The sequence below is a fragment of the Malurus melanocephalus genome, unplaced genomic scaffold (genome assembly GCF_030028575.1).
Source record: "Malurus melanocephalus ecotype Western Australia unplaced genomic scaffold, MMel_1.1 scaffold_335, whole genome shotgun sequence".
In the NCBI taxonomy this organism is placed as follows: Eukaryota; Metazoa; Chordata; class Aves; order Passeriformes; family Maluridae; genus Malurus; species Malurus melanocephalus.
Genome location: NW_026623567.1, coordinates 645,950 through 671,331, shown reverse-complemented (window position 1 = coordinate 671,331; position 25,382 = coordinate 645,950). Strand labels below are relative to the sequence as shown.

Sequence of the window (25,382 nt, the reverse complement as noted above, 5' to 3'; positions counted from 1 at the left end):
AAAAAAAAAAAAAAAAAAAAAAAAAAAAAAAAAAAAAAAGACCAAAAATAAGTAGCTAATCAGCTTCTCCTTGGACAAGAAGAGAGTGCATTAGACACTGCTGGATACCTGCTGCTGCCACTTCTTATTCGGCCCAGGAGCTCCACTCTGCTCTAAAGGAGAGTTTGCTGTATTTGACCTTTGCTTAAACTTTACAYGGAGTTTCCATTTGTCTTCCCTATGAACTCCTCTGCTTATAGATTCATTCTCCAGGAAGACACAGTATTTTTTCCCCCTCAAGGGGACGGCCTCATTTTTGAAGATTTCCTCCCGCAATCTCCTCTGCTCTCTGGAGTTCACATAAGTCATTTTATACCAATCTGTGAGTTTCCTTTGGGAGAAGCCACACATTAAACTGAAAAGAGATTAACTACTATAATTGATTTGAACACAGCCTCTAAAAGGGTGATTTGCTACAATATGAACAGAACATCCAGAGACCACAGACATGCTGTCTTTGCAGGAACCAACTGGTGCCCACTAAACCCTGAGCATCCTTCAGTGATGGGACCCAGTTTGACCAGCGAGGCTGAAAACCTCAGCAGTGCAGCTGCTTGAATTGGTGCTTCTTCCCCAATTCTTTTTAACAACCTGCTYCACTACACATCACAAGTGTTATTAGCATTATAAAGATTGCGTTTGTGCCCCGTTTATCTTCAAAGTCACCATAAAAGTGAACCTGAAGTCTGTTACTCAAGCGCCACTACAGAATTCCGCTTAATTAAATTCTAAAGGGCTTAAACCAAAAATATACATTGCGATGATGTGGGATAGAACATAAACTTTTTAATAGTAGTAACCAAGCACATTTACCATTTCTACAGGTGTAATAAAAATGCTAATATATGTTAATGTTTAGTCTGTGGTTAATGTTTTGTCTTGTTAATTTCCCCAGGGCTTTTATTACTGATTTAAATCTGCCACACTGCCCCAGTGATTGCATCGCCTTCCACAAACGGCGCCGCGCTCTCGAACGAACGCTGATTAACAGGAGTGGAGAAACATTTGGCTAGGACAAACACTCTTATTATATGCTTCTAATCATTATATACATTTTGTCAGGAAGATGGGGAAGAGACAATTCGTAGCTCCCTCACTCTCCTCGCAGCAGAAAAAAATGTGATTATGGGCATAAAAATGAATTTACAAGCCTTTATTTTAGGAAGCACATCATTATTAACTAAGTAATGATTGTTCTTCTGGTTCCAGGCACTCAGGCAGAAAGAGCAAACTGAGTATGGTAACACAGATGTCTTCTATGAACACTCCAACAAAATTCCTCATTAATGGAGTGCTAAATGTTATTAATCAGCTCTCTAGTATTACRATCTCCATTATTCAGACTGCAAGGATTACATAAGAGACAGCATCCTAACTCACTCATGCGGAGGCAGGAATCGCAGGAAGTGACCTACTCTCCATGCTGAGAATGTTCAATAATGCATCACCCTTGAATAATGCAAYGCTATAATGTGTAAAATGCACACAAACACTAATGCTTAAAATAACAGAGTGCCTGTCACACCAGCGCCCGCGGTGACGCCCAACACATGCTGCARACATGCACTACAAACACCCAGGGAYCCCTGGAGTCACCAGACCAGGGTGTGCTGAAGGCCATCACCACCTGGATTGAAGACCAGGTCCTTCAAACTGTTGTAGAACCACAGAGATACTAAGGAGGYATTTATCAAAGTAAATAAAACTTAATTTTTCATGGAATGGTTTGGGTTGGAAGGGACCTCAAAGGTCATCAAGTTCTAAATCCCGATCCCCATCCTTCRTGTAGAGGATCACAAAACACTTGGCAGAGCATCAGTGCCACAGCAGAAACACGGGCTCAGAGAGGATCGATGGGACTGGGTCTCAGGGCAAGGGGCAGGACGTGCTCCACACACAGCCACATGTGTGGATGTGACAGAGCTGACACAGGAGCTGGCAGCTGTGGCACAGTGTGGTTACACAGTCACTCGGCCCAGAGACTGCGTAAGGGCGTGGGTGCACCAGCTCAGCAGAGCCATGGGGAGCACATGGGACTTTTCACAGATCACCATCCTCAGTGCCAACTGCTGGATGACCCCATCTGCCCGTCCCTCTGCTGAATCAGGGTTCAAACRCCTTAAACTGGACAGAGATGACCCACGTGGTTCCAATCACATGCCAAGCAGTCCCGAGGTTGCTGCGAGCTGCAGCACACCAGGCACCTCCACACACTGTCCCACCATGTCCCGACCCCTGCACTGACCCAGCCTCTCCCTTKCTCTCAAAGCAGCCGTGATCCCAGCTTGAGTCAAGGCCTTTCAAACCCACATAAAATAATGCAAACAAGATGTTTCTTCTTTCTGGCATCCCCAGCATGGAGCGTTTAATCCACCAAAGAAAGCTGCTCTGTGTTTCAGCGAAAGCCTGTTTATTGTTATTTATAGGTGGAGAGGAAGTCGGACTAAATGATCACAGTTGTTCCTTCTGCCTTTATAATCCATGACATGTAATTAAAGCACAACTTCTCAAGTCAGACTTTCCCTCCAGCATTCTGTTAATTCCATATTTAACACAAAATTTGGTATTTCAGTTYGGATGGTTGGACCTCAGCAGCAAACCGCAGGGCAGGCAGCTGGAGCAGGGCTCAGACCCAGTCCAGCCAACCAACTGGGAGAGTCAAGAAAAAAGCATTTGCTTAATTTTTGGCACACACTTAAGCAGTTTTCCCAAGTGGAGACATTTCCTGGAACAGGGCCCCRTAGCATACTAATGCACCATTATGGTTTTAAGTTAGATCTGTGCAATCTGATATTTCTTAGACAGCTAAACTGCGACTTTTTTTCTTAGAAGGAGAAGTCRGCCTTGCCTGGATGGTTACAGCAGAGCAAAAGAGAAGCTGTGGGAGCAAAATGCAGAGAAAACCAGAGCACGTTAGACTGACCAAAGGCAAKTTGAGGGGCAGAACGTGGCAGGACCCAGAGCCCATGTCCTGGTGAAGCCCCAAGCCCCTGATGTGTGTCATGGTTAATGAGGCAACACAGCAGAGCCAGGGGACGTGGCTGCTCCTGACCCCAGGCTGCTCCTCTGCCTGTGGGACYGATTCCCTGAGGAGCCTGAGGATGCTCCAAACTCAAGCAGCTGATTTCAACATCAGCACTGATTCATCCAACCTGACGGAAAATCTGGACTCAAGGTAGCAAAACCCATTTCTGCTACAGATGCTAAACACAGTTTAATAATACAGCTGCACTCTATGTGTGCTCTAACACTTATACAATTGCTACTACAGATCCCTAGAAAACCCTCCTATTGCAGGCAGTTAAATCTACCCCATCCCAACAGACTGAGAAACAAGGACTTGGCTTGAGGGATCACCAGTTTTTACCAAGAACTGAAAGAAAAACCCCTTACTGGGCAAAGYGGGGCAGCTCCAGGCGATCGCTGTGCGCTCGTTATTTTCCTTCCACGGGTTAATCGGTTTCCTTGGCAGATTTCTGCGGGTTTTAATATTGCACCGTGTTTGTGCCTACGGCACTACAGAAAGGAACAATCGGAGAGAAATAAATTCCTAGCAGCTTAATTTAGAGAGGAAAAACAGATACCTGCCATCAGTCTGGAACACAAGCCAGAATCGGAGCCTGTAACAGGGTATTTAACAGCAGCCCTGTCAGCTGGGTTGCAAATGTGGTCAATACCTACAAGTCTCTCTTCCCCCCTGCAGCCATGAGCCCAGATTCAATTATTCTTTGAGAAATACTTTGTTAAATAATTAAAAAGTTACTGCATTACTTGCTCCCTTTTTTTTTTGTTAAACCAGACCAATTCAATTTTGGAAGTATAAAGCCATTATAATGTGTCAGCTAGCAATTAGCTACTGTACACTGTTTATTCTTTAATATAATCTTTGAGTAGAAGGGCAATATTCTCAGAAATGCAGCATTAACTTGTTCCTCAATGACTTTAATATGGCTCTTTTCAAATTACTGCTCATAAAATCTCAGGGAAGAAAAATTTACTGATGATATCCCATCTCCTTAATTAGTTCTTTCTCGCTCTCTCTCTCTTTCAGCAATCCAATAGAAAGTGTAATATTTATTTAAAATAGAGCGCACAGGGCTTACCACTAAATCTGTCCTAACTGGTGATATCAAAACAAGCAGGTAAAAGGCAGTGYCTGCACAGACCATGCTCACAGGTACGCACAGCTTTTCAGATTTATATTTCTATAAATGCWCATACTGAAACCATCCCAGAGGTTTTTACACCACTAAGTACTTKTTGCTATAAAATGCCCTTCTCCCTTCCAATGATGAATGGAAAACCCTTCCTACCCCAAAGGGTTTGGTCTCACCATCACYCCAGGACCACAAAGGACCATCACTCTACTTCTTTTGACCTCTCTATAGGAATAACCCTCCCAGCAGCCAGTTTTTGCTCCCTCCATCCACCTTTCTCTTTCCAAACACTAGTCTCTGCTCAGACAACAAGGCTGGAGGCACCAAAACTCTCCAGAATATTTGAACAGTGAAGTCACTGAATTTCTTCAGCAGAAAAATTACAAGCATTTGTTTCCCAGCAAAGCCCAGAGCAACCTCACAGCTCATTATCCCGCTCCTGGCAAGGGGGGCACGAGGTTTTCCCCATGGCCATGCCATGGACCTCCCCAGCCAAAGCCCAAAAGAGAAGTGCAATAATTATCATTAACAGAAAATGGTAAAACTATCTCAGCGCAGCAGAGATTAGCTGCTGGCAAAATTAATTCATTCAAGACCAACAAAAGGCTTGGGACGGCCCTGTGTTCTTTATTTCACTGGGTTTTTTTACTTCATCTGTTGATTTTTTTCTTGGTTTTGAAGCTACTAGATCCATAGCATTTTTTTTCTCCCTGACAGTCAGGACTAACCTAATCCAATTAAGGGTCAGCACCAAGATAATATACCCAAAACACAGCAAACAAGGTAAAAAGGCTCCCATTAGATTTTTGCTCGATAAAGGCATTACATTTCTCCCAAAGACAAATCAGGCTTATTGAAAATGTAAATCATTCTTTTCTATAAAGATATAAATATCTGCAGGGCTTTTTTTCAGACTTTGTTGTAAGGCATCTTGTTTTTACATGTACTGTGGTTAGAACAATTGAATTACAGAATGACTTACAACGTTAGATTAGTTTCTGCCTGATTGAGAATATCTTTATAATGGAAATCGGTGTGCACTTTTAACCTTGTTTCAATGCTATATGTCTGATTAATGTATTAAAGAGACTCATTCAACAATAGCCTGTTTGCAGACAGAAATTAAATTAATTCGACTTTATCRCAACACCTTTATTAACAGCACCAAACAGAGGACTGGTATTTGATTATGAGAAGCGAATTCCAATAAACTGATACACAACAATTCCAAAATTAGGTACACAACAGTTCCAAAATTAGGTAGGAGAATCATTAGATGGGAAAAAAAAGGACTAAACACTTGTAATGCATTTTTGTTTATCTTTGTTACTCTCCACTCASATTGCAAGTTGTAACCTTGCAATTCACGGAAAAGATGAACATCTTGCACTGAATTTCCTTATGGTTCCAAACCACGGGAATTGCATGAGCAAGGCTCAGAGATGACCTTTCTGGATGTTTTTTAGCTTCTCCAGTGCAAGCCCTCTGGATCCATCTGCCCTGAGCTCATGGTGCCATTTTACTCGTCAGAGCCACCCCAGCATCAGCTCCCGCAGCTCCTGCAGCCTCCAGTGCCCTCTGCTCCATGGCTTTAGGGCTGTCCCTCGRGGAGGACACAGAGGATGGATGATTTCAACACCAGCACAGGCAGCTGAGGTAGCTATACCTGCACTCTGGCTCTCTGGAGAGAGGCAGCGTGAAGTTTATTTGTACAGCRATACAGATCAATATGTGCAATCCAGGAGTTAATAAGCTTTAGAAAGACATAACTTGGAGCACATCAGTCACCCCCCAGTTATCCTCAGTAACCACYCGGCTCTCCAGGTGGTTTTCTCCAGGTCACTGGCTGAGTGCATCACCTCTACTCTTGCCAACAGCATGGAAGAGAACTGGGCGTGCAAACTGATTAGRTTAGAAAGATACACCTGCATAAAGAATTGCAAAATTCGCCAACAGCTGCCTCGCTTTTCCTTTCYTTTTTCTTTTTAWACAGAAATAACTCTGCCAAAGTAGCTGTAGGCTATCAGCACAGCTTTCTGCAGCCAGCCTGCTCTTGCTTAAACAAATCTTTGGAAGAATAATGCAGTTAGCAGCAAACTTCACCTACTGAAAGCAGGCTCCGTGCCCTCGGGGGCTCATTAGAGGGGCAACRCAACAGGTAGGGATGGAAAAGGCCACCAGTTCTTTTTGCAGTGGCCTGTCAAGGTAGTGAGGAGCCAGCAATGAGGGGTGCACTCCTGCAGCAGATGGATGAAATATCTGCCTCAATTGTTTGTTGGATTTTTTTTTTTCCCAGCCAAATGTATTTAGCATCTTTTCATGCCTGGTACCTCAAAGCCACTTTACAATAAGATGTAAAAATGATATAATTCACAGCACCACATGCAGGCAGAGAATTCAAAATGAAGCAAACCACTCATTGCAACCCTGCCCCTCATCCTCTCCAGCGCAAAACAAAACACCACCGCTCCGCCCGGGCAGCTCTGGGCACTATTTCTGCTTTGCAGAGGGTGGCTTTTAAGTTTCTGGTTTGTTCTTGGCTCATTCATCAGCATTGCTAATGGGRGAGATAGTTCTAGTTTTAAGGCAGCAACACTCACGGGGGTTACTGTCACTGGAAGTAAACTCAGCGCTGTTCAGATGAAGGATGCCCGGTGAATGACCCCGGATGGAGGTCTGAGTRGAAACTGCAGTCACGGATAATGAGGCCAAAAGAGGGTTTAGCGTAAAAAGCACAGAGAGATGGATATTGGTGAGCACACTCTGGTGTTGCAAAGCTGCGGGTCTAAGCAAGGATAAAAATCTTCAGGAGAGGAAATGGGCCAGAATGTATTTTGCTAATAAAGCATCTATGTTAATGGGGGTTGCAGGAGGCTGCAGCAAGCTGGGCAGCAAGCGAGGGAGCTGTGTCTGTGGGGCTGATACTCAGGGGTTTAATCTCCCTTGTTAAAGAAAGATGTGGGCAGTTTTAACAGAGAATTCCAGAGGCAGCTCCACCATTCCACAGTAATATGGGGCAATGGCACATCTGAAGGAACTGAGCTAAACAGGAATAAATGCAGTTCATGCCATGGATATCACTCCTCTGCAGGCTGCTTGAAGCCAGGGAGGTCAGCTCACATGTAAAAATCTGTTTCAGTCAYGCACCAGCTTGTAGCATCCTTCAGGTAAACCAAACCTAAACCTCAGCAGGGCCCAGAGCGTAAGGCTGGTTTCACTCTGAGGAAGTTCAGCTGTAAAACTYATCTGCAAATGCAGCCCCAGCGAAGGGGCTGTGCCCCAGCCCTCCCCRTTCAGAGGGGCAGCCCCTCCCTGGCCAGCACCTCTCCCACAGTTTTTGATGCAGATGAAGCCTCAAGACACCCAGAGGGAAATTTCTGATGCTGTGACCTTTGGTTCAGACTGAAACTCAGGCTTTTTTCTGCTTAAATTCAATCTACTTCAAGACCTCACATTATGTCCTTGACCATTACAATTTATTACAAAATCAGRCAGCTTGAAATTTCAAAGTTTGAAGCTCAGAGGTGAAGGAACAAGCACCCCATACATCCCCTCCTGCAATTCTTTGGATGACATGATMACCAGCTCCCTCCTCTCCAACATCCCAAAGCATCCCAGGTCCAGCTGCCCCAGCCAGCCATGATGAGAGCCAGGAAAAAGAAAAGAGATGAGAAAAAAAGAAGCTGTTCAGAGCAGTGAAGAAAGCTGGAAAATATTGCAAAGCTGTGTACTGTTATCTCCAGCTGTTAAGATTGTATCCTAACCCCCTTACTCCGGGAGCTCTTTGTACCGGTGCCAGGGCATCTCAGAACCAAACATCTTTTTAAACACTCGGGAGCCACCTGCAAAACAACAAATTAGCTCTTCCACTAAAACATGGAACATGCCAAGCCACAGTGCATGCAGAGAGCCCCACAGAACCASTAATTAATCTGCATGAGGTCTGCAGGTTTGTTCTGACATCAGCTTGGAAGAGATGTGAGGCATCCCATCGCACACAACCTGCGTGCATCTCGCCTGCTCTGCAGCCAGCACATGATCTGAAGGGAGATCAAGCCAGCCTCAGTGGGTGCTGTATGATATTCCTGCCCATAAAATGCAGCAGCCTTAAAAACTCTTTTTAAGCTGCAGAGTAGTGGGGATGAAGTTGGCACCAGCTGAGTGATCTGTCTCAGACTGGAGCTGACAAACAGATTGGTGTGATCTGTGCAAAGTTGGGCTGGACATCAAAAATGCTGCCAAAGGATGCTCCATGTGCTGACGTGTGTGCATGCAGGGAGGAAGGGGCACTGTCAGCAGCTCCTTCTACTTTTTATTAAAAAAAAAAAAGGCTTCACTGCAAATTCCTTTGAAATGGCACATCTCAGAGGCTAGAACATGTCCAGTTAAAAGGAAAGAGGGAGAACAAAAAAGAAGGTATAACATAAAAGTTCACAAACAGAAAGAAAATCAAATGCTGTTTTTAAATTAAACCTGTGCTTATGTTCAATGCCACCTCCTCTGGCTTTGCAGTGACAGGTTTGGGCATCACTGGCCACTGCTCACACCCAGAAGCTCTGCAGAGCCCCACCCACTCAGTCTGCTTCATCCAGACCCAATTTGGTGACAAATTGCCTCAAAGCCTTGCCATGCCACCAGGGCAAGCAGGAGGGCACAGCAGCATGCCACCGTGCTGGAAAAGAGCAACCCTGACCAAAACGTGCTACCCTGTGTCCTCACAGGCAAAATTCTTGTTAGCACTGAATTATTTGTGACACCAATGGTTTCCCTTCCCAGACCAGACAAGAGGAAAAGCTTTCACCAGACTGAGAATGACCTCTGAGTCTCACTCCCTTAGAGAGGAGTGATGGTCAAGAGCATTCATGTCAAAGTCCCTTCCAAGAATGAGATGCAGACCCCTAATTTGCTACTGCCTATTTGAATACAAAACCAGAGATTCCAGTCCAGCAGCAGCATGCCAAAAKAGCTGGATCAAAATTGTTGACACTGGGTTACAAAAGTGGAAGCATGAATWACTTTTGCTTTTATTCTTTCAGCCAAGCCACCAACAACGTGGGGATTTCTAGCTCAAAATCAACACCTTGAAATTCAGTGCCTAGCCTGAAAATCTTTACTATCTGAAACCTCTTTAGACAACTAATCATAGTACTCCCAAGGTCTTTTCACAGGAATGGGAATGCTGCTGATACTGCCCTGGTAATAAGGTTTATTTTCATCCTGCAGGGGGAACAGATGCTTGCTTTAACACGCTTATCAGGCACCTTACACTGCCTATCACAAAATAAATAAAAAAGTACACAACACACACACCTTGGGATAGTTATGAGGGGGTGTGAGATCACTGAAAACCAACTCTTCACCAGCTTTAAGTGAAAAATGAAGCTAGCTACCAGTGAGTATTAGATAATAGCCTCAGGATTAAACTTTGCCAATAAAGAACTTGAGAATACAGAGGCTGTACATCCAGCTGACTCTCCCAGGAGTGATGCCAAAAAAAAGCAACCCACATTAAAAGTACAAAGAAACTGATCTCGGCGTCTCAGAGGGAAGGACTTTGCAAACAGCGCTGTAATTTCAAAGCTTTCCTCACAAATCTCTTGCCAGCTCTAGTACAGACAGAAAAATCCATTATCAGATAGGAGAACTCMCCAGAGCTCCCTGCCAGTGCAACCTGCTGAGCAAAGCAGCTGCCAGCAAGTCACCAGGTGAGACAGCCCCAAAAGCAGCTCCAGGGAAAAACCAGCCTGGCATCACCACAATGACAAATGTACAAACCCACTGTGGATGGCAACGGGTGATATTTTCACCCCTGGGTGCCCAAAGCCCCTTTACTTAGATATTCTTGATTTTCACCTCTGTGTATCTGCTGGAGCTGCTGCTCCGAACATCCTCTGCAGCAAAGCTTCTGTGGTGCTGCAACCAACCAAAGTACCTGGTTATCTTTACAACATGCTCATGGACTCTCTGCCAGAATTCCCTAAAAATCTGGGGAAATGAGGGTCCAGCTTGCCTGACTGTGAGGCTTCCCCAGGCYGTCAGAGCTGGGTTCACAGCAGGCACTCTCCCTGAGCCAGGTGAGGTGAGTGCTCTGGCTTTGGGTTAACATCAAATGCAGCCTGAGCAATGTCACCACCTCCACAGCATCCCAGCTGTATTTAAAGGTGTTTGCAGGGAAGCAGAACAGCAGGGATCTGCTCACAGAACAAACAYATTAGGAATTGCATGCTGTCCCATGAAGCACTGGCACCTTTCTGCTTCCCTCCTTCTGACKGGTACAAGTGGTTGAACAAAGGTCTGCTTAATTTTGCAATTTAATAGGATTTTTCAGAACTCAGTTATCAGTTCTGAGTGAAAAAAGAGACTTTTCTGGGCTCCCTGCTCTTTTCTTTGTAGACAGTGCTCCTCAGGTAGAGCTGCACAACCAACTGCAAGGGGAGTTGAAGGGGCTGGGCAGTGGGGCTGCAGCAAAAATGGGGTGGGCAGCAGGTTGAGGTAGGGGATTCCCTCTACTCCACTCTACTGAGACCCCACCTGGAGTATTTTCTCCAATTTTGGGGTGCCCAAGATGAGAGAAAGACATGAACCTGTTGGAGGGTGAAAAAGTTGATCAGGGATTGGAGCATCTCTGCTGTGAAGACAGACTGAGAGAGCTGGGCTTGTTCAGCCTGGACAAGAGAAAGCAGCCAGGAGATCCTACTGCACCTTCCAGTACCTAAAGGGGCTGGAAATGTTCAAGGCCAGGCTGACAGGGCTTTGAGCAACCTGCTCTAGTGGAAGGTGTCCCTGCCCATGCCTGGGGGGTTGGGATCAGATGATCTTTAAGGTCCCTTCGAACCCAAACCATTCTTTGATTCCAACCCCAGAGCAGATCAGCTATTAACTATGCAAGACCCCCAGAATGATTGTCTCCCATCTAATTCCAACAACAGACAAAGTATTAACTTTCAGAGGTGCTGGGGTTGAATATTTTATTAAGCTCATTTATACTGCRTCTCTCCCGATTTTCTTGGTTTGTGGTAAAAAGCACAAACAGACTGACTAAAATCACTCTTCCCTACACTCATTATTAAAATATCTACAAGAGGTGGACATACTGGGCAGATTTTCAACCAGGGAAAAGTAGAAGATTAGAAAATTAATATAGATGTAGGCCTAGACAGCAAATTTTTTTTTCCCAATGCGCCCTGAGAGTCAGCCTCCTTGATAAAGTATTTTAATAGCAGGTTTTAGGGGTGAAGTTTTTAAGCATACAATTTGTAGAAATAATAAAGCCCTAACACACACCACTGCTGACAAATTAGCTACAAAAGCAAGGCTTGGGATGGGAACAGTTTACTGCCACATTACTGAATTCACTCTTCTGCACTGCTGTTTACAGACCAGGAGCAGCACACAGGATCCCATTTAAATGTGTACCTGGAGGCACAGTTTCCAAAAGCAGATTTACAGCAGTGTGACTTCCTTCTCTTGGGGACTGYAGAGCTCCTCAGAAACCTACCTGGAGGCTCTGGAGCTCAACTTCACGTGCCCTTTGCAGCTACATCTGCTCCAAGCTRCAAATGGGTCCAGGCAAATGCCCACACCCAGATTAGGGGTGRGTGACAAGGAATAAGGAACAACCACAGGGAGAAGAGATGCTCAGTYAGGTAACACACCTGAGGATCTGAAACACCAGGAGGAAAAGCTRCTGCTGCAGAAATGCCACCAGTACTGTGAAAAAAACAAAAGAAGCCCAAAGGACAAGCAAGGGCAGTAGTGTTGTTATTCATGGTGTAGTCACTATGGACATGGAAGATAAGTTTTCCATAATTCCAGGGGATTTTAATGACAATTAAATAATCTGTCATTATTCTTAACACTGCACTGGTGAACTGTATTTTTCCTACAAAAGCAGTAGTGGCCAAGTGGTAATAAAAGAGGTCAATATGAGAAGCCAGGGTGAGTATAAAACCCCACATTTTCAAAGACAGCCCCTGTGGCATTTCATACTTTGATATGACTACAGTGTCCAAAAACAATCATATTTACAGGATAACAGTAAATATAACTTTTGCTTCCAGGTATATTCTTTGAAACTCAATATGTGCTGATAAGTTTAACTGAGAAACTTTCATCCTAGCACGGCTAAATAAAAAAAGTTGTATTCTATCCTTTACAAAGTGATATCTCACAAAGATATTTACCCCAGATTACCCCAGGTCCTGATGCAGCTCAGRTATCAGTCAATCCTCTGCAATACTGTAGTTAAAGCTGTCAGTGCTTCCCTTATTGCTTTATTTGTCCACTGAAGAGTTCATAGCCTCATTTGTTTAAAAAAAAAAAAAAAGTTGCTCTGAGCTCAGGTCTGATATTAGACCCTTAGCTGAGCAACACCAGTGTTTAAAAAGCAAACTTCAAAACCCCAGTGGCCATTCTCTTTTGGTGACAATTGCCAGGCAACTGGCTTGTTCGGCTTGGATTTTTCCTTCTTCACTCCAATCACTCAAAAGCATCTCTAGAGCAAATAAACGAATCACTGAAGTATTAAATAATCAAGAGGAGTTATGTTTAAGTAAGTGCCTAACTACATATGGCAGTAATGAATTCCAACAGCTTTATCAAGTACAAAAGCACCGAATGGTTTTGTAACGCCCAGTAATTTTTTRTTGTAAAGGAAGTCAGTTTAGGTTCTGGTTGGGCAGAGGATGGGCAGATTGTCAAAGCTCTACTGTTTTGTGCTGGGTTTAGTGACATTCCATCTACCTGTCCTCCCACAAAGACATTCTCTGCAGACAGATCAAAGTGTCAATATTCAGTAGTACAAGGAACAGTCATGTTTGTTCACTATATACATGGACACCTGCAAAAAAATGTGCATTTTTGTTGTTGTTTCAATAAAAGGAAGATATGGGAGAACAAACACTGATCCTTTCAGGATCCTACAGCAATGCCCATGCTGTCYGTGCTCACAAAACCTGGCACATGGGCAATGCCTCTGCTTTTCCTGAGCATCTACAAGCATGGTGGTTTCACTGATGCCAAACATGTTGGATGCTTTTGCTCACAGCTGAGTAATGTCAATCGATCATTTGGATTAAACAGGCTCTCTCTACATGCAGAAGCAAGTTTTGTTTCATGCTGCCCTGGAAATGCCAGCTGGGCTTGGAGTTGAGCTGGGTTTTCTCTCATTATCAAGTGTAACATGAATTCTCCATCTCACCTGAACTCAAGGTAAACCTACGGTTACATTTCTGCTCCTGTGCTGTTCCAGAGAGGTTGGCAGATTCTGGTTCATGGGAGAAGAACTTCCCCTGGCTCCGTGGCAGCAGAGCTGCAGCTCCTGGACCGTCAGCTGGAACCTCCCTGCACAAGAAGTGCTTGGCAGGCACTTTAAACCACAGGTAAAACYGTGATTTTCTGCAGAAAAAGGCTAAGGCCAATCTCTTGCACTGTACCCTGGAGTTTAACATGCTGCCCACGAGCCCTGCCCAGACCCACCTGCCCAGGTGAGCAWCACCCAGCCCAGCCCCAGGCTCCTCCTGGTCACTGCAACACAAGAGAAATCCTACTGAGTGTCATTTGGTCCTAAACCCCCTCTAAACCATGGAGAAATCTTGCTCCATGTGTGCCAAACCCCCTGGAGYGGGAAACCACCCGAGAGCCACCAGRTGATTTCACAGCCTGCACAAGTGTGGTGGCTGGGCAAAGCCAGCATAGAGAATGCACAGAAGTGCTGCTGGCAGAGAGCCACCAGCTCAAAACCCATAAGCCGATACATTTCCATGGTCCCCCCAAAAAAGATAAGAGTTACTTACAGTGCAAGCAGTACAGCGACCTACATAAACACAGCTCTTTTGTAAACAGGAGTCAAGAATGGCAGGAACAAGCAGCTAACAGGGAAACAGTGTCAGATTCTAATCATCGTTGGCTTTAAGAGAACTATTACAACGCTCCTGCACCTTTCCCCCATCCCCATCTGCCCTACCTACATGGAGCAGCTCAATTGTGATGAAAAATCTCCTCTGGAGAACAAGAACCAGTATTATCACAGAACATTTGTCCTTGGYGTTCAAACAGAGCAGCAGGATTTTCAGAACAAGACAGCCTCAGTTTCTCAGGAGACTCAGAAATTCACAGTTTTTTAAAAGAGTCAAGTCCCTTCTAATAAATAAGAAAAAAATCTCATCACCGTGATTAAAATGCATCCCAAAACTGGAATGAGTTACCAAAATATGGAGAATTAGCTCTTCTTTGGTTAATCAGGGGATGGCCCAGCATGTGGCTCTGCTCGGCAGCTATTTGGAGGCACATTTTTGTGATGTTAAGAGCCAGGGCACACCTGGAGAGCAGGATCAGCCTTCCAGAGCCATCAGGGCAAGCACAGCACTCAGGGAAAGCTGAAGATGCTGGGACCTCTCAGCTGCCAACTTCAGACCCCAGGGTGAGTCCAGACCATTCTGCTCTGACCAACCTGAAAAGAGGCAAAGCCCTCATCYGAAACCCAGGCCCTGCAAACACCAGTTTGAAAGATCAGAGGGGGTGAAAAGGGGTTGGTAATRGAGCATTTGGGTTTTGCTGGCAGGAGGAAAGGGACAGGATGGTTTCAATACGTAGAGCTTGTGTTACAAACCGTGGCAGCAAGGCTGGGGAACTGCAGAGAGCTACTCACAGCTGTCGAGAGCTTCCCTTGGTTCCTCTGCACGTGGACGACGGCGCCGCGCACGGCGGAGAACAGGCTCAGGAGGACGTGCTCCATGTCGTAGATGCCGTGCATGCCCTTGGTCAGCCCCTCCAGAGAGCCAATGTACTCCTTCCAGAGGTGATGGATGTCCAGGATGCCCGCCAGGCACCCCTGCATCACCAGGCTGCAGTAGCCGGCGCAGGGTTTGGCCAGGAGCAGCCCCTGGCAGTGCGAGCAGTACCACATCCKCAGCAGCGCCCGCCCGCACTCCTTGCTGAACTTGAGGTGGTCAGTGGTGTTGATCACCTCGATGCCCAGGTTCAGAGCCTGCAGGAACACCCGTGTGGCCTGCAGGGACTTGGACACCTGCGTCATCATCATCTTCGGGTAATTCCCAAAGACTTTGAGGTCCCTCCTGGCCGCCCGCAGGCATTCGGTCATTTCCACCGAGGGGTCGGGGAAGCCGGGATTGATCAAGTGAGAGTAAACCAAAGGGAATAAACTGTCAAAAAATTCATTGATCATGTCATTGACAYTGATGTCAGAGCCCAATATGTACAGCGAGATATCAGTAAAAAGTTCTCCGACAAATTTCAGAGCCCTGGGCCCCATGCTCTGGTAGTGGGTCCTAAACATGCTGTTGGTGAAGTTTCTTGCRTGCCGCACTACAATTTCAAAGGCTTCTGCAAAACAGAACACACAAAAAAAATTATTAAGAGATGATGAGCTTAGAAAGACAGAGGATAATGTTCTACCACATCCCTGCTGCCAGGGCTGGCCCCATCCTGCCTGCCTTGGGTCAAACACCTGCAGGCAGCCGTGCCTGCTGCGAAACACCAGCATCAGCAATTTCCAGGGGAAATGCATAAATTCTTTAAACAGAAGCTACATTTCAAAATGGCAAAAAAACTATGATCTAGTTAACATTTCAGCTTTTAAAGAAAATATTGATTCAAGAAAAGGGCTAGACTGCAATTTCTTTCTCTCCCCCCTTCATATTGATTTGAAATTAACAGGAATTCTATCTCCAGACTTAATTTAAGGCAGAGATAAATGTTTGACAAACTTTACAGTGTTTAAAATCAGGAAACAGTAAATGCTGACATTCCATTATGAAAAGGAAAATATTTATAGGAGTTTAATCACAAAGGATATTCTGACTCAASCCCCAGCAGCTGCTCTGCTCAGTGTCCTCAAAGCCACTGGAAAAGCCCCCACAGTGCTGCAGTTTTCCCAAAGCTGCAGATCCAGAGTTTCACCTGCCCTGGATGTGAGCTCCATTGTCCAAAGCGAAGCTGAGAGCCAGTGAGGCCGTGCCCACCTGTGGGTGCCCAGCCAGGAGCACTCTCATCCATACCAGGTTGTCCCAAACTGTCCCATGAAATTCAGGTTTTAGACAGAAATTGTCATTTTGCCAGGAATAACCACGGTGCATTTTTCCATCTCTGCCTTCAAAGACTTGAGGRTTTTCAGCCCACACCTCCTCCACAAGGCGAGCAGGGGATCCCCCACAGTCRCTGCACAATTATTCCTTTAATTATAGCCCTCCTCATCAGGAGGCTTCCAAAATAACCATATCCCACCATAAAAAGACAACACACCAAARCACACACCAGTTTGCACCTTAAAGCATTACAGAGTGAGGCCATCAGTGCAAACTGAAGTGTTTTTCTTTAGCCAGCTTGCTCTASCAGCCCRTRCCCCACCCTCCAGGGTATACCCATAAAATGCTAAAATTAATGAACAGCCTCCCAGTTCACAGGTCGCTGACACCCCACCATGCAACTGCTCTCAACTCTGTCACTCTGGAAACATGCATCCAGGCTCAATTTGCATAAAAATTATTCACGTTCAATAATTAAAGGGAATGTTTAATTTTTAAAGCCGTAACAGTTATTTCCCCCATTTGTTAAGGCTGGAACGCAGCTGAGCATGGCCTGACGCATCTCCAAAGGGGTTTGGTATCAACACTATCACAAGCAACGTCAGGCCTTGCTGCTCACCCTGAGTAACTTCTTGCATTACTCAAGAGCTTTTAAGACCATCACATTGATGCTTTAGGATTTTTTGTTTCTATATTTTCATGCATCTGTATTCTTGTAGTTCTCTAGTACAGCACTAAAACTACCATTCTCTCATCTTTACGCAAAACAGTCCCTCTCTGAGCCTGAATCCAGGCTCTTGCTGCCTGAAAGCCCCAAAATATTGAAACAACAGCGAGTTGGGGGTGAGCAAGTTTGGGGTGGTTGACATCATCACCTGTAAAGATCATTGGAGAATTAAGACCCAAAATGTTAATAAGGCAGAACTTATAAAAGGTGAAGATCTCGTGACTCGGTGTCCGTTTTGGGTGTAGCCTCAGGAGGAGGGTTTTGTCTGCCCTAATGTACCAATAGGCCTGTTAGGCCTGTATTAAAGTTGTCTGTTCTCATTCTCTCAAGTTTGTCTGACCTCTCTTTCAGATCAGCCTSATTGATAAGGCAACAACATCTCCAGGCCTTCCAGATCTTTCTCCTTGGGTTCACCCCGTGCAGGGATTCCCAGCAGGACGGGGTGCTGCTGCTGCACCCACCCCAGCACGCAGAAAACTGCAKTGTAAGCAGTGATCAGAGCAGAAATCACTGATACACTTGTGCAAACAGTGTCTCCATCCCATCTGCTGCCTGCACACCTCCCAGGCACGCTGCTGAAGCATTTTTGTCCCCAGCTCCAGACACTCGCACCAGGACGGTCCTGGCAAGCCAAGAACAACCATCTGCGCTCCCAGGCGACAGCAATCCCTCCTTCCTCACGGCACAGATTGGGGATGCAGCAGTGCAAGGACATCAGGTCCCTCTCTCATGACAGGCAGCATCCTGCTCCTCACCCCAAGAGAGGATGGAAAAGACACAACGGTGAGTCTGACACAGAGGGGACTGTGCAAGCAGAGCAAACTCTGGGTGCACTAGTATTAAAAGTTTTAAAACAAACAAAAAAAAAGTTTCTTTTCAGGGGGCACATGGATTACAAAACTTTTTTTGCCCCTTCTTTATTCTCCAGCACACCAGAATAGCTTTTGCCTCAAAAAGCACAAAGAACTTTTTGGACCAGTGTTTTTTTTCTGACAGCAGTGGAGACGGTGCCAGGATTTTCATGCTGTGCCTCCCCATTCGCCTTTACCCTCTTCTCTGTTAGTTGCCTTTAGAAAAAATCATCACTCTTCCGTTTTCTCGCTCCTCCGTGCTCTGCCAGTTATCATCAGAGCCAAAAGACTCTTCGCTGATTAGAAAAATATCCCGAGCTCCTATGCAAACCTCCTACGGTGAGAAAAGCTTCAGAAGGGAAAGGAGAACAGTGGCATATCAGAAGAGCATGCACACACAGTCCCACTGCTTTAAAGGTCATGACATGCACATAATTTTTATCGTAATAACTGGCTGAGAGTGTCTATTTTATGCGCCTTGGAGCTTTTGCATATATCCATTAGAAAGCGCAACAGGGACTACAAAAGCATATGGAGACTCCTGCTGCCCTATTAATAGATGCAAGAAATAATAAAACTTTGTAAAAAAGAAGTCTCACACATCCAAAATCTCTCCCACCCAACTCCCGCAGTAGTTGCTTATTCTGAAATATTCCTCAGAAAGCGCTGGCTGCAGGAATTCTAAATCCCCAGCTGCCAGCAGCTGCAGTGACCCTGGGCCGGGCTCAGAGCATTTCAAAAGGGAGGAAACTTTGTGGGTCAGAGCCCTGTGCTCCCCCAGGGAACCTCGCAGGGAAACAGAGGCRATGCTGCATTACAGAAGCGACACGGGCTTCTGATCCCCCATAAAATCCCACAGCCTGCACTTGCTGCTGATAAAATCTGCCCCGCTCATAACACGGCATTATTGAAACTCCCATTGCTGGAGGATCATTCAATCTTTTCGCTCTTCTTTTTCTTTTTTCTAAATTTAATTTCAAGGATATTTTCAAAGCTGCCATTTGAGGCAGCTGTTCTGCAGGTCTGGCTGAAGCAGTGTGAGCACAAAGAAAAGCATCAGACTTGCCCCCAACTCCAGCAGGCAAAGGCACTGCACAGCTGAGCAGGGCTCACATTTTACAATCTCCATCRCCATAGCTATGCACACACAGAAAAGTACTAAAAATGTTCCTTTAAGCACATTAGCCACAAAAGAAAGGCTCGGGAGAATCTCCATCCTTTATGGGATGTGGGGGGAGCACAGTGACAAAGGATGAGGAGAAGGCAGATGAACTTAATGCCTTCTTGGCCTCAGTCTTTAACATTAAGGCCAGTTTTTCTCCATGTACCCAGCCCCCTGAGCTGGAAAATAGGGATGGGGAATAGAATGAAGCCCCCATAATCCTGGAAAAAATGGTCAGGGATCTGCTACAACGTTTAGATACACGCAAGGGGAACTGAGGGAAGGGGCAGAAGAACTCACGAGGCCGCTCTCCATCATTCWCCAGCAGCCCTGGTTACCCAGGGAGGGCCCAGGTGACTGAGGCTGGCAAATGTGACAGCACCTGGGAAGGTCACATCACCCTCAGTGCCATCACGTGGCACGTACAAGGCAGCCCACATGGGGTCATGGTCCTGCTGGACCAATCTCACCTCCTTCTGTAATAAAGTGACCAGCTTGGAGGATGAGAGAAAGGCTGGGGATGTTRTCTACCAGGACTTCAGAAAAGACTTTGACACTGTTTCCCACAGCATTTCTGCWTGTGGCTTAGACACCTGTCCAGAAGAAGCCAAGGGAGCATGTGCAGGATGGGAGCCAGAGCATCATCTCCAGCCAAGCACCCTGCCCTGGTCCTGCACATCTGCTGACTGCCTCAGTCAGGGACAGTTTATCAGGGCTCCCAAAGGATGAATGAAACAGCAGAACCTACTCTGGGCCACAGCTATCAGTCACGAGTTGAAAAGCACAGGCTATTACTTATTTCTCAGGCTGGACTCTTGCTGAAGTACCTGGAGAGGAATTGCTGCCCAATGCCAGCAGGCAGAAGGGAAGGACTAAGCTCCTTTCAAGTGCAAAAATTCCCCCAGAACACAGCCCAGGGAGAGCTGCGTGGCCGCTGCAAACTGGCAATTAGAGAAAATAAATTGTAAAAGAGCRTAACAGTGCCCTGAGTGGGGATTACTGGCAGGAGAAGGAAATCGCTGCGTTCTCAGCCCAGATAATAAGAGTCTGCTGCTTAGTAAAAATGCCAGCTTTCCTGAGAAAGCACGCTGCCTCCTAAGCTGCAAAGACTTCAAAGGGGACGGCGGCGGGGCCAGAGGAGCTCTGGATTAACCTACTGGCTGCCCCAGGCTGCAGGAGGCTCCAGCCAAGCCTGCCACTTGATGGGTTTATTTAAGAGATTATGTGATGCAGTCTCTGAGCCACGAGGAGCCGGTTGGAGTGACCCCAGCGAGCCATTCCCACACAATATCCCACTGGAGAGGGGAGAGACAAAATCTGCTGGCAGCTGCAGAGATGGCATCAGCAAGGGCTGCTTCACAAGGTGCTGCCAGCCAGGAACAAGGTGTGTCCTCCCTCTGCCTCCCATGCCAGCTCTCCAAAAACCAGCACACAGCAGCCACCTCCACACTCTTSTGTGGGCRCTGGGAGGAGGGRACAGMAGGAACTCCCATGGCAGGTACCACAACACAACACAGGCTTCGTGCTGCCCCTCCAGTAATGAGCTGGTTTTGCTGGGAAGGCAAACTTCTCACAAGGACAGCTGCCCCTCTCTGGGTGTCACACAGCACAGCAATCACATCCTTTTGGGCACAGGCTCAGCAAAAGTGAAGGGGCTGCACAGCAAAACCTGTGGCACCAGSAGCTCATCACCCATGGGGCACCCGGGAAGGGAACCAGGGTGGGTGGAGGTGCAGGACTGTGTGACCCAGGCACCCCAAGCACATGGGCACCAAGGCACTAAAACTGCACCTACAACCTTCACTTTCCTRTTTTTTGACATCCAAACACATAAATCCTGCAACCATAAACTCTCAGAGCAGGGAAGCTCCCACCATGGCTACTCCCTCTCAGGAGCTGAGTTAACAGCTCCCATTTGCACTTCTGCAAAGATTGTTTGCTTAAAAACTGGCCTCCCCACACTTAGTCTTATCTTGACCATTGAGATATATCCTCACAGTGGAAGAACTACAATGTTTATTATTCCACTACCAAGAGCCAGTAACAGCAAGGCTCAGTTTTATTTTTTGGAAGACAACCAGGCAAATAATCCTAGACAAGGTCACAGCGTCACCATGGTTTCTCCACCTCCTCGTAAAAGCATTGGCTCCATCTCCTCCAGGAGTGGTGAATCCTCAGGGATTATCCCAACCTGTAAAATGAACAGGAAATGGATTTCCCTGCAGCAGAAACCTCCCCTGAGATTACAGGGATCACTGGCAGCCAGATGAATTTCCTCCACAGATGATGATGCATTTTGTGATTCCCTCACCTTGCCCAGGATGCTGCTGCTCGGGAGCACCCCGGGCTACAGATTGCACTGTGGCACACAGTGATTCCCTGTCCTGCATGTGGGACCATTTTAAAATCTCACCAGCTCCACAAAATGCACTTGAAATGCCTTTTAGGTATGAATGTGCCTCTCCCACAATGAATCTCATCTGTGATGCAACTGCTCCAGGGCAGTCAGTGACCCAGCTCCTGGAGCTCAGTGGATTTGCTGAAGTCCCTCTTTTAGGTTTCAGTGGCTCTCCTCGTGTTCCTGTGTTTGCTCCCAGCCCTGTCAATGCCCACAGGTCCTGACACCAAACTCTGTGCACAAGRCACAGCAATAACTGCAGGGGTCAGAGAGCCCCTGGTCTGGCCAGAATCCAACTGCCTTGGCTCCATCTGATCTCTGGCACTTCCCTGCTGATGGCAAAACCTCTCCTTTCACTCTCCAGGACACAAATCACATCAGGAAAAAATTAGACATTGGAATCTCTCAGCCCATAGGAATCGTTTCCACCCTGAGACAAAACATGGGCATCCAGGCAGCATGTTGGAAAATTCATCAGTTAATTAATCTGTTCCTAAAGCAATCAGTGCATTTCCTGCAGGCCAAGGGTTCCCAAACATTTAAAAATCCCATACATCTAAAACTGCTCAGTCCCTCCATAACACCACCAGTGTTCATGGATTGGAATTCAAATGCTCATCAAGGAAATGCTTTAAGTTTGGGGGTTTGTAAACTCAGCTGAATATTTTCTGACCTGGCCCTTGCTGTGGCAGGGCTCACAAGCAGTGAAAGGAGCCAGAGGCATCCACATGTGAGTGAGCTCTAAAGGAGAAAATGCTTCCTCAATATCTCCAGTGAATCAGACAACTTCAGCCCCATCACAACAGGCTGTGTTCCCAAAACACAGAACAGAGCTCACCAAGAGAGGAACAACTGTTTGCAATAACGGCCTGGCCGCCACAGGCTCTACTGGTGAGATKAACCCCAAATCATTTTTCAAACAGCAGGTAATATTTATTTACCAGCTTGGAAAAGGTTTGCAATATATCGAGCAGAAAGGAAACAAAATCTAAGAGAATTTCCCCTGGCAGCAATAAGAGCAGCCTCCAGATTTGTTCCGTTATGATTTACACTACACTGCAAGTTTTTAACAACATTATCTGGAGACAAAAGCTCTTCTAAGCAGTATAATTACTTTTGTCTGTGGCATTACAAAACCCATCAGATGGTGCCACTGCTGCTCTTACTGGGTTTGCTTCTCTGAGCACATTTGGGTTTAAAGCATAGGAAATGCTTTTTTTTCCAGCTATGACACAGCCTTTTGGATTAYTTTTACAATATTGTCACGATAAGAATTATGGTCACAAGCTCCCAAGCTTATGAGATTAGCTTCAAAGCATTAGTTATAAAGAGAAGAAAATTCAGTTATTCTCTGTTCTAAATTTTTAGCCATCAAGGTTTGCACTTCATGACCACCAGTAAAAGAGAGAAAAGGTCTCAGTCCTGGCTTTAAATGTGAGGGGGCTCCTTCCAGTCCATGCCCACTGCCTTCATTCCCACAGGATCCAAGTTCCAAATTTCCAAGCCAGTGTTGCTCACCAGCCAATGCCAAATCATTACACTCCTGTCAGAAAAGCATCTTCTCCTAATTATCTGTTTCTATCAAAACGCTGAGCTCCAAAGCCATTTAATTTTAATGCTTCAGCTTATCTACTGCCCCAGCAATTTGAAATACACTCCCTGAAGTTTCTAATAAAAATACTGTATGATCCATCTCATTATACCCACTCCAACTGCCCTGAAAACGCTCTCCTGTTCCAGTCCAGGTAACAGCCCAACTGTTACACAATTAGTCACACTGTGATTCTCCCATTTAATATTTATATCCCACACACAAAAACTTTGTTAATGCAGACAGCAGAGCTTGCCAACACAAGCTGCTACCAGCCCAGAAGCAAGGAAACAAGAAATGCTGGTACCCAGAGCTCCCCACATGCACCCAGACCCTGCCTGGAGGAATTTCAGCACCGTGTTCTGTACCCCACACTGGCACTCACATCTCATGACACCAAAAAGCAGGGTCAGGGGTGCTGAAGTGGACCACAAAAAATCAATTTTTTTTTTTTTTTGAGGGGCACGAGGATGCCTTGAGAGATCTCTGGAGACCCTTGGGAGTACCCAAATCCACACAGGAAACTACACTCCAAATGAAAGCTAAAAGTACACCCCAAAAAAAACTCACAGCAAAAGCCTCACAAGAATTACTCTGCAGTAAAATCTTTTCTGGGGCTTCGTGCTTGAACACGTGGCTTTGGTGCTTTTGATTAAATATGGGTTGCACACCCATTGTGTAATTTGTTTTCCCGAGCATCAAGAAAGATAAAACTTCGCGCCATGACAGATGTATGAATGCTTAACAGATTCCTGAAAATTTAATAAAGACAAAGTTAAAAATGCAAACACACGGGGCTGGCACAAGTGGTTGATTCTTTATCAAACTCAAAGGGCAAGAGAGGAATAAGGGCCTGGAGAGGTGAGCTCAAACCAAGCCCTGGGAGCACAGGTGGAAAAGCAGAGACTGCACCAAAAGGCAGCTCTGTTGTGTTGGTGACCTATCTTCGTCAGACTAAAGATAAATTTCCATGCACCCCATGCCTGCATCCTGGTGATGATGCCCGTATGAGGCCTGGGGTCCAAGCTCCCCATTTTTTTAATCACAAATACTAACATTCTTTGTTTCTAGTCTCTCTTACCTCCCCAAATTGTGGCAGAGACAGCAGTCTCCATCTACAATTCTTATTTCAAGCCAGGTGCTCTGCCAGGGAGCACAGCCCAGAGCAGGAATAGCTACACAAACCTTGGGAAAAGGACATGTCTGCCCTGGGGTAACTGAGCAGAGATATCACACACCCAGGCATTTTACCATTGCAAAGGCACATCTGGGATTGTTTTGTTTTTATTCTTAAACACTTGAAGTGCATTTCCAAAAAAAAAAATAAATAAATAAAGAGACACAAGAAAACCAGTACTTTGTTATCCACACAGTCTTGTTTTATTAATTGGAGGCTGCAACATCCCCCTAATGGGGTTATAAAGGTACTCAAAAAGCAGCACATCTTTTCAGAGATGAATGACAAACCACAAATATCAAGCACAGAGCAAATGATTTCATGCACTCCCACCCAAATTTACAAGCCAAGCATTTCTAAGKACCAGGACACCATTTTGCGTAGTTCCTCCATTTATTTTAAACTAAAAATTGTAAGCAACTTCTGAAAAAATGCAAGCCTAGCAAATTCCTTTATTCATCAGAATAAATTAAGATAAAGCAAGCCACCAGGTCAAGTTGAGCTTGTATTCAAAAAGTYGAAAAAAAAGTCTTTGGAAGTGCATTGGTCTCAGTAACTTTAGAGCAAGGCAGATCTGAGACCGGCTTCCCAGGCTCCCTTTCATTCCAGAGGGCTTTTATCAGCCTGTTAAGTCCCCAACAATGGAGAGCAGACTATTTATTTAAGCAGCAAATTCCTTCCTTAATAATCTCTCCTGGCCAAATTCTCTTTAAAGTTATCTCAACCGTCTGATGAAAAGCAAATGGCAGAAGATCAGTTCTTGATCCCTATAGTAACACGCAGGACTTGCACTTATTTCAGGGCACCTGTTGACCATTCTTTAGTCACTTCTGGCCCTTTATTTCTGTTACCTGTGCCRGCAGAACTCAGGAAAGTCATTTACTCAGAAGCCAGCACTGATGTAACTCTTCCCCCCAAGGAGTGAGTGTTTCTGAGACACAGAACAATGTTCAGGATCTCAAAAGCAATTCAGGGATTTTCAAGCGGTTTTGTCCCAAGGCACCTCCGAGAAAGACAAAGGTTTCCAGCATGGAAATAAGAACTTGGATCACCTCAGGAGCACAGGAGTAACCAGGCACTCCGGTGCTCCCTGGCAGCACCTGACTCACTGACATACACAGAATATTTCAGCAGCATCTTCCTCGACAGAGAGCAGGATACCCAACCCCACTCCTGTCTGAAACACCACAGAGGGTGACACAGGACATCAAACCCACAGCAGCACCCCTGTAACAG

At 45.7% G+C, this 25,382-nt stretch overlaps 1 protein-coding gene across 1 annotated transcript in view; it reads right to left on the bottom strand.

The window, feature by feature from the left end:
- GPC3 (glypican 3) overlaps nt 1-25,382 on the bottom strand; it is a 136,292-nt gene that overhangs the window by 58,352 nt on the left and 52,558 nt on the right. The window contains exon 3 of the mRNA XM_057377948.1: nt 14,845-15,539. Within this exon, the coding sequence (XP_057233931.1) occupies nt 14,845-15,539 (695 nt within the window). The remainder of the gene's footprint in view (nt 1-14,844; nt 15,540-25,382) is intronic.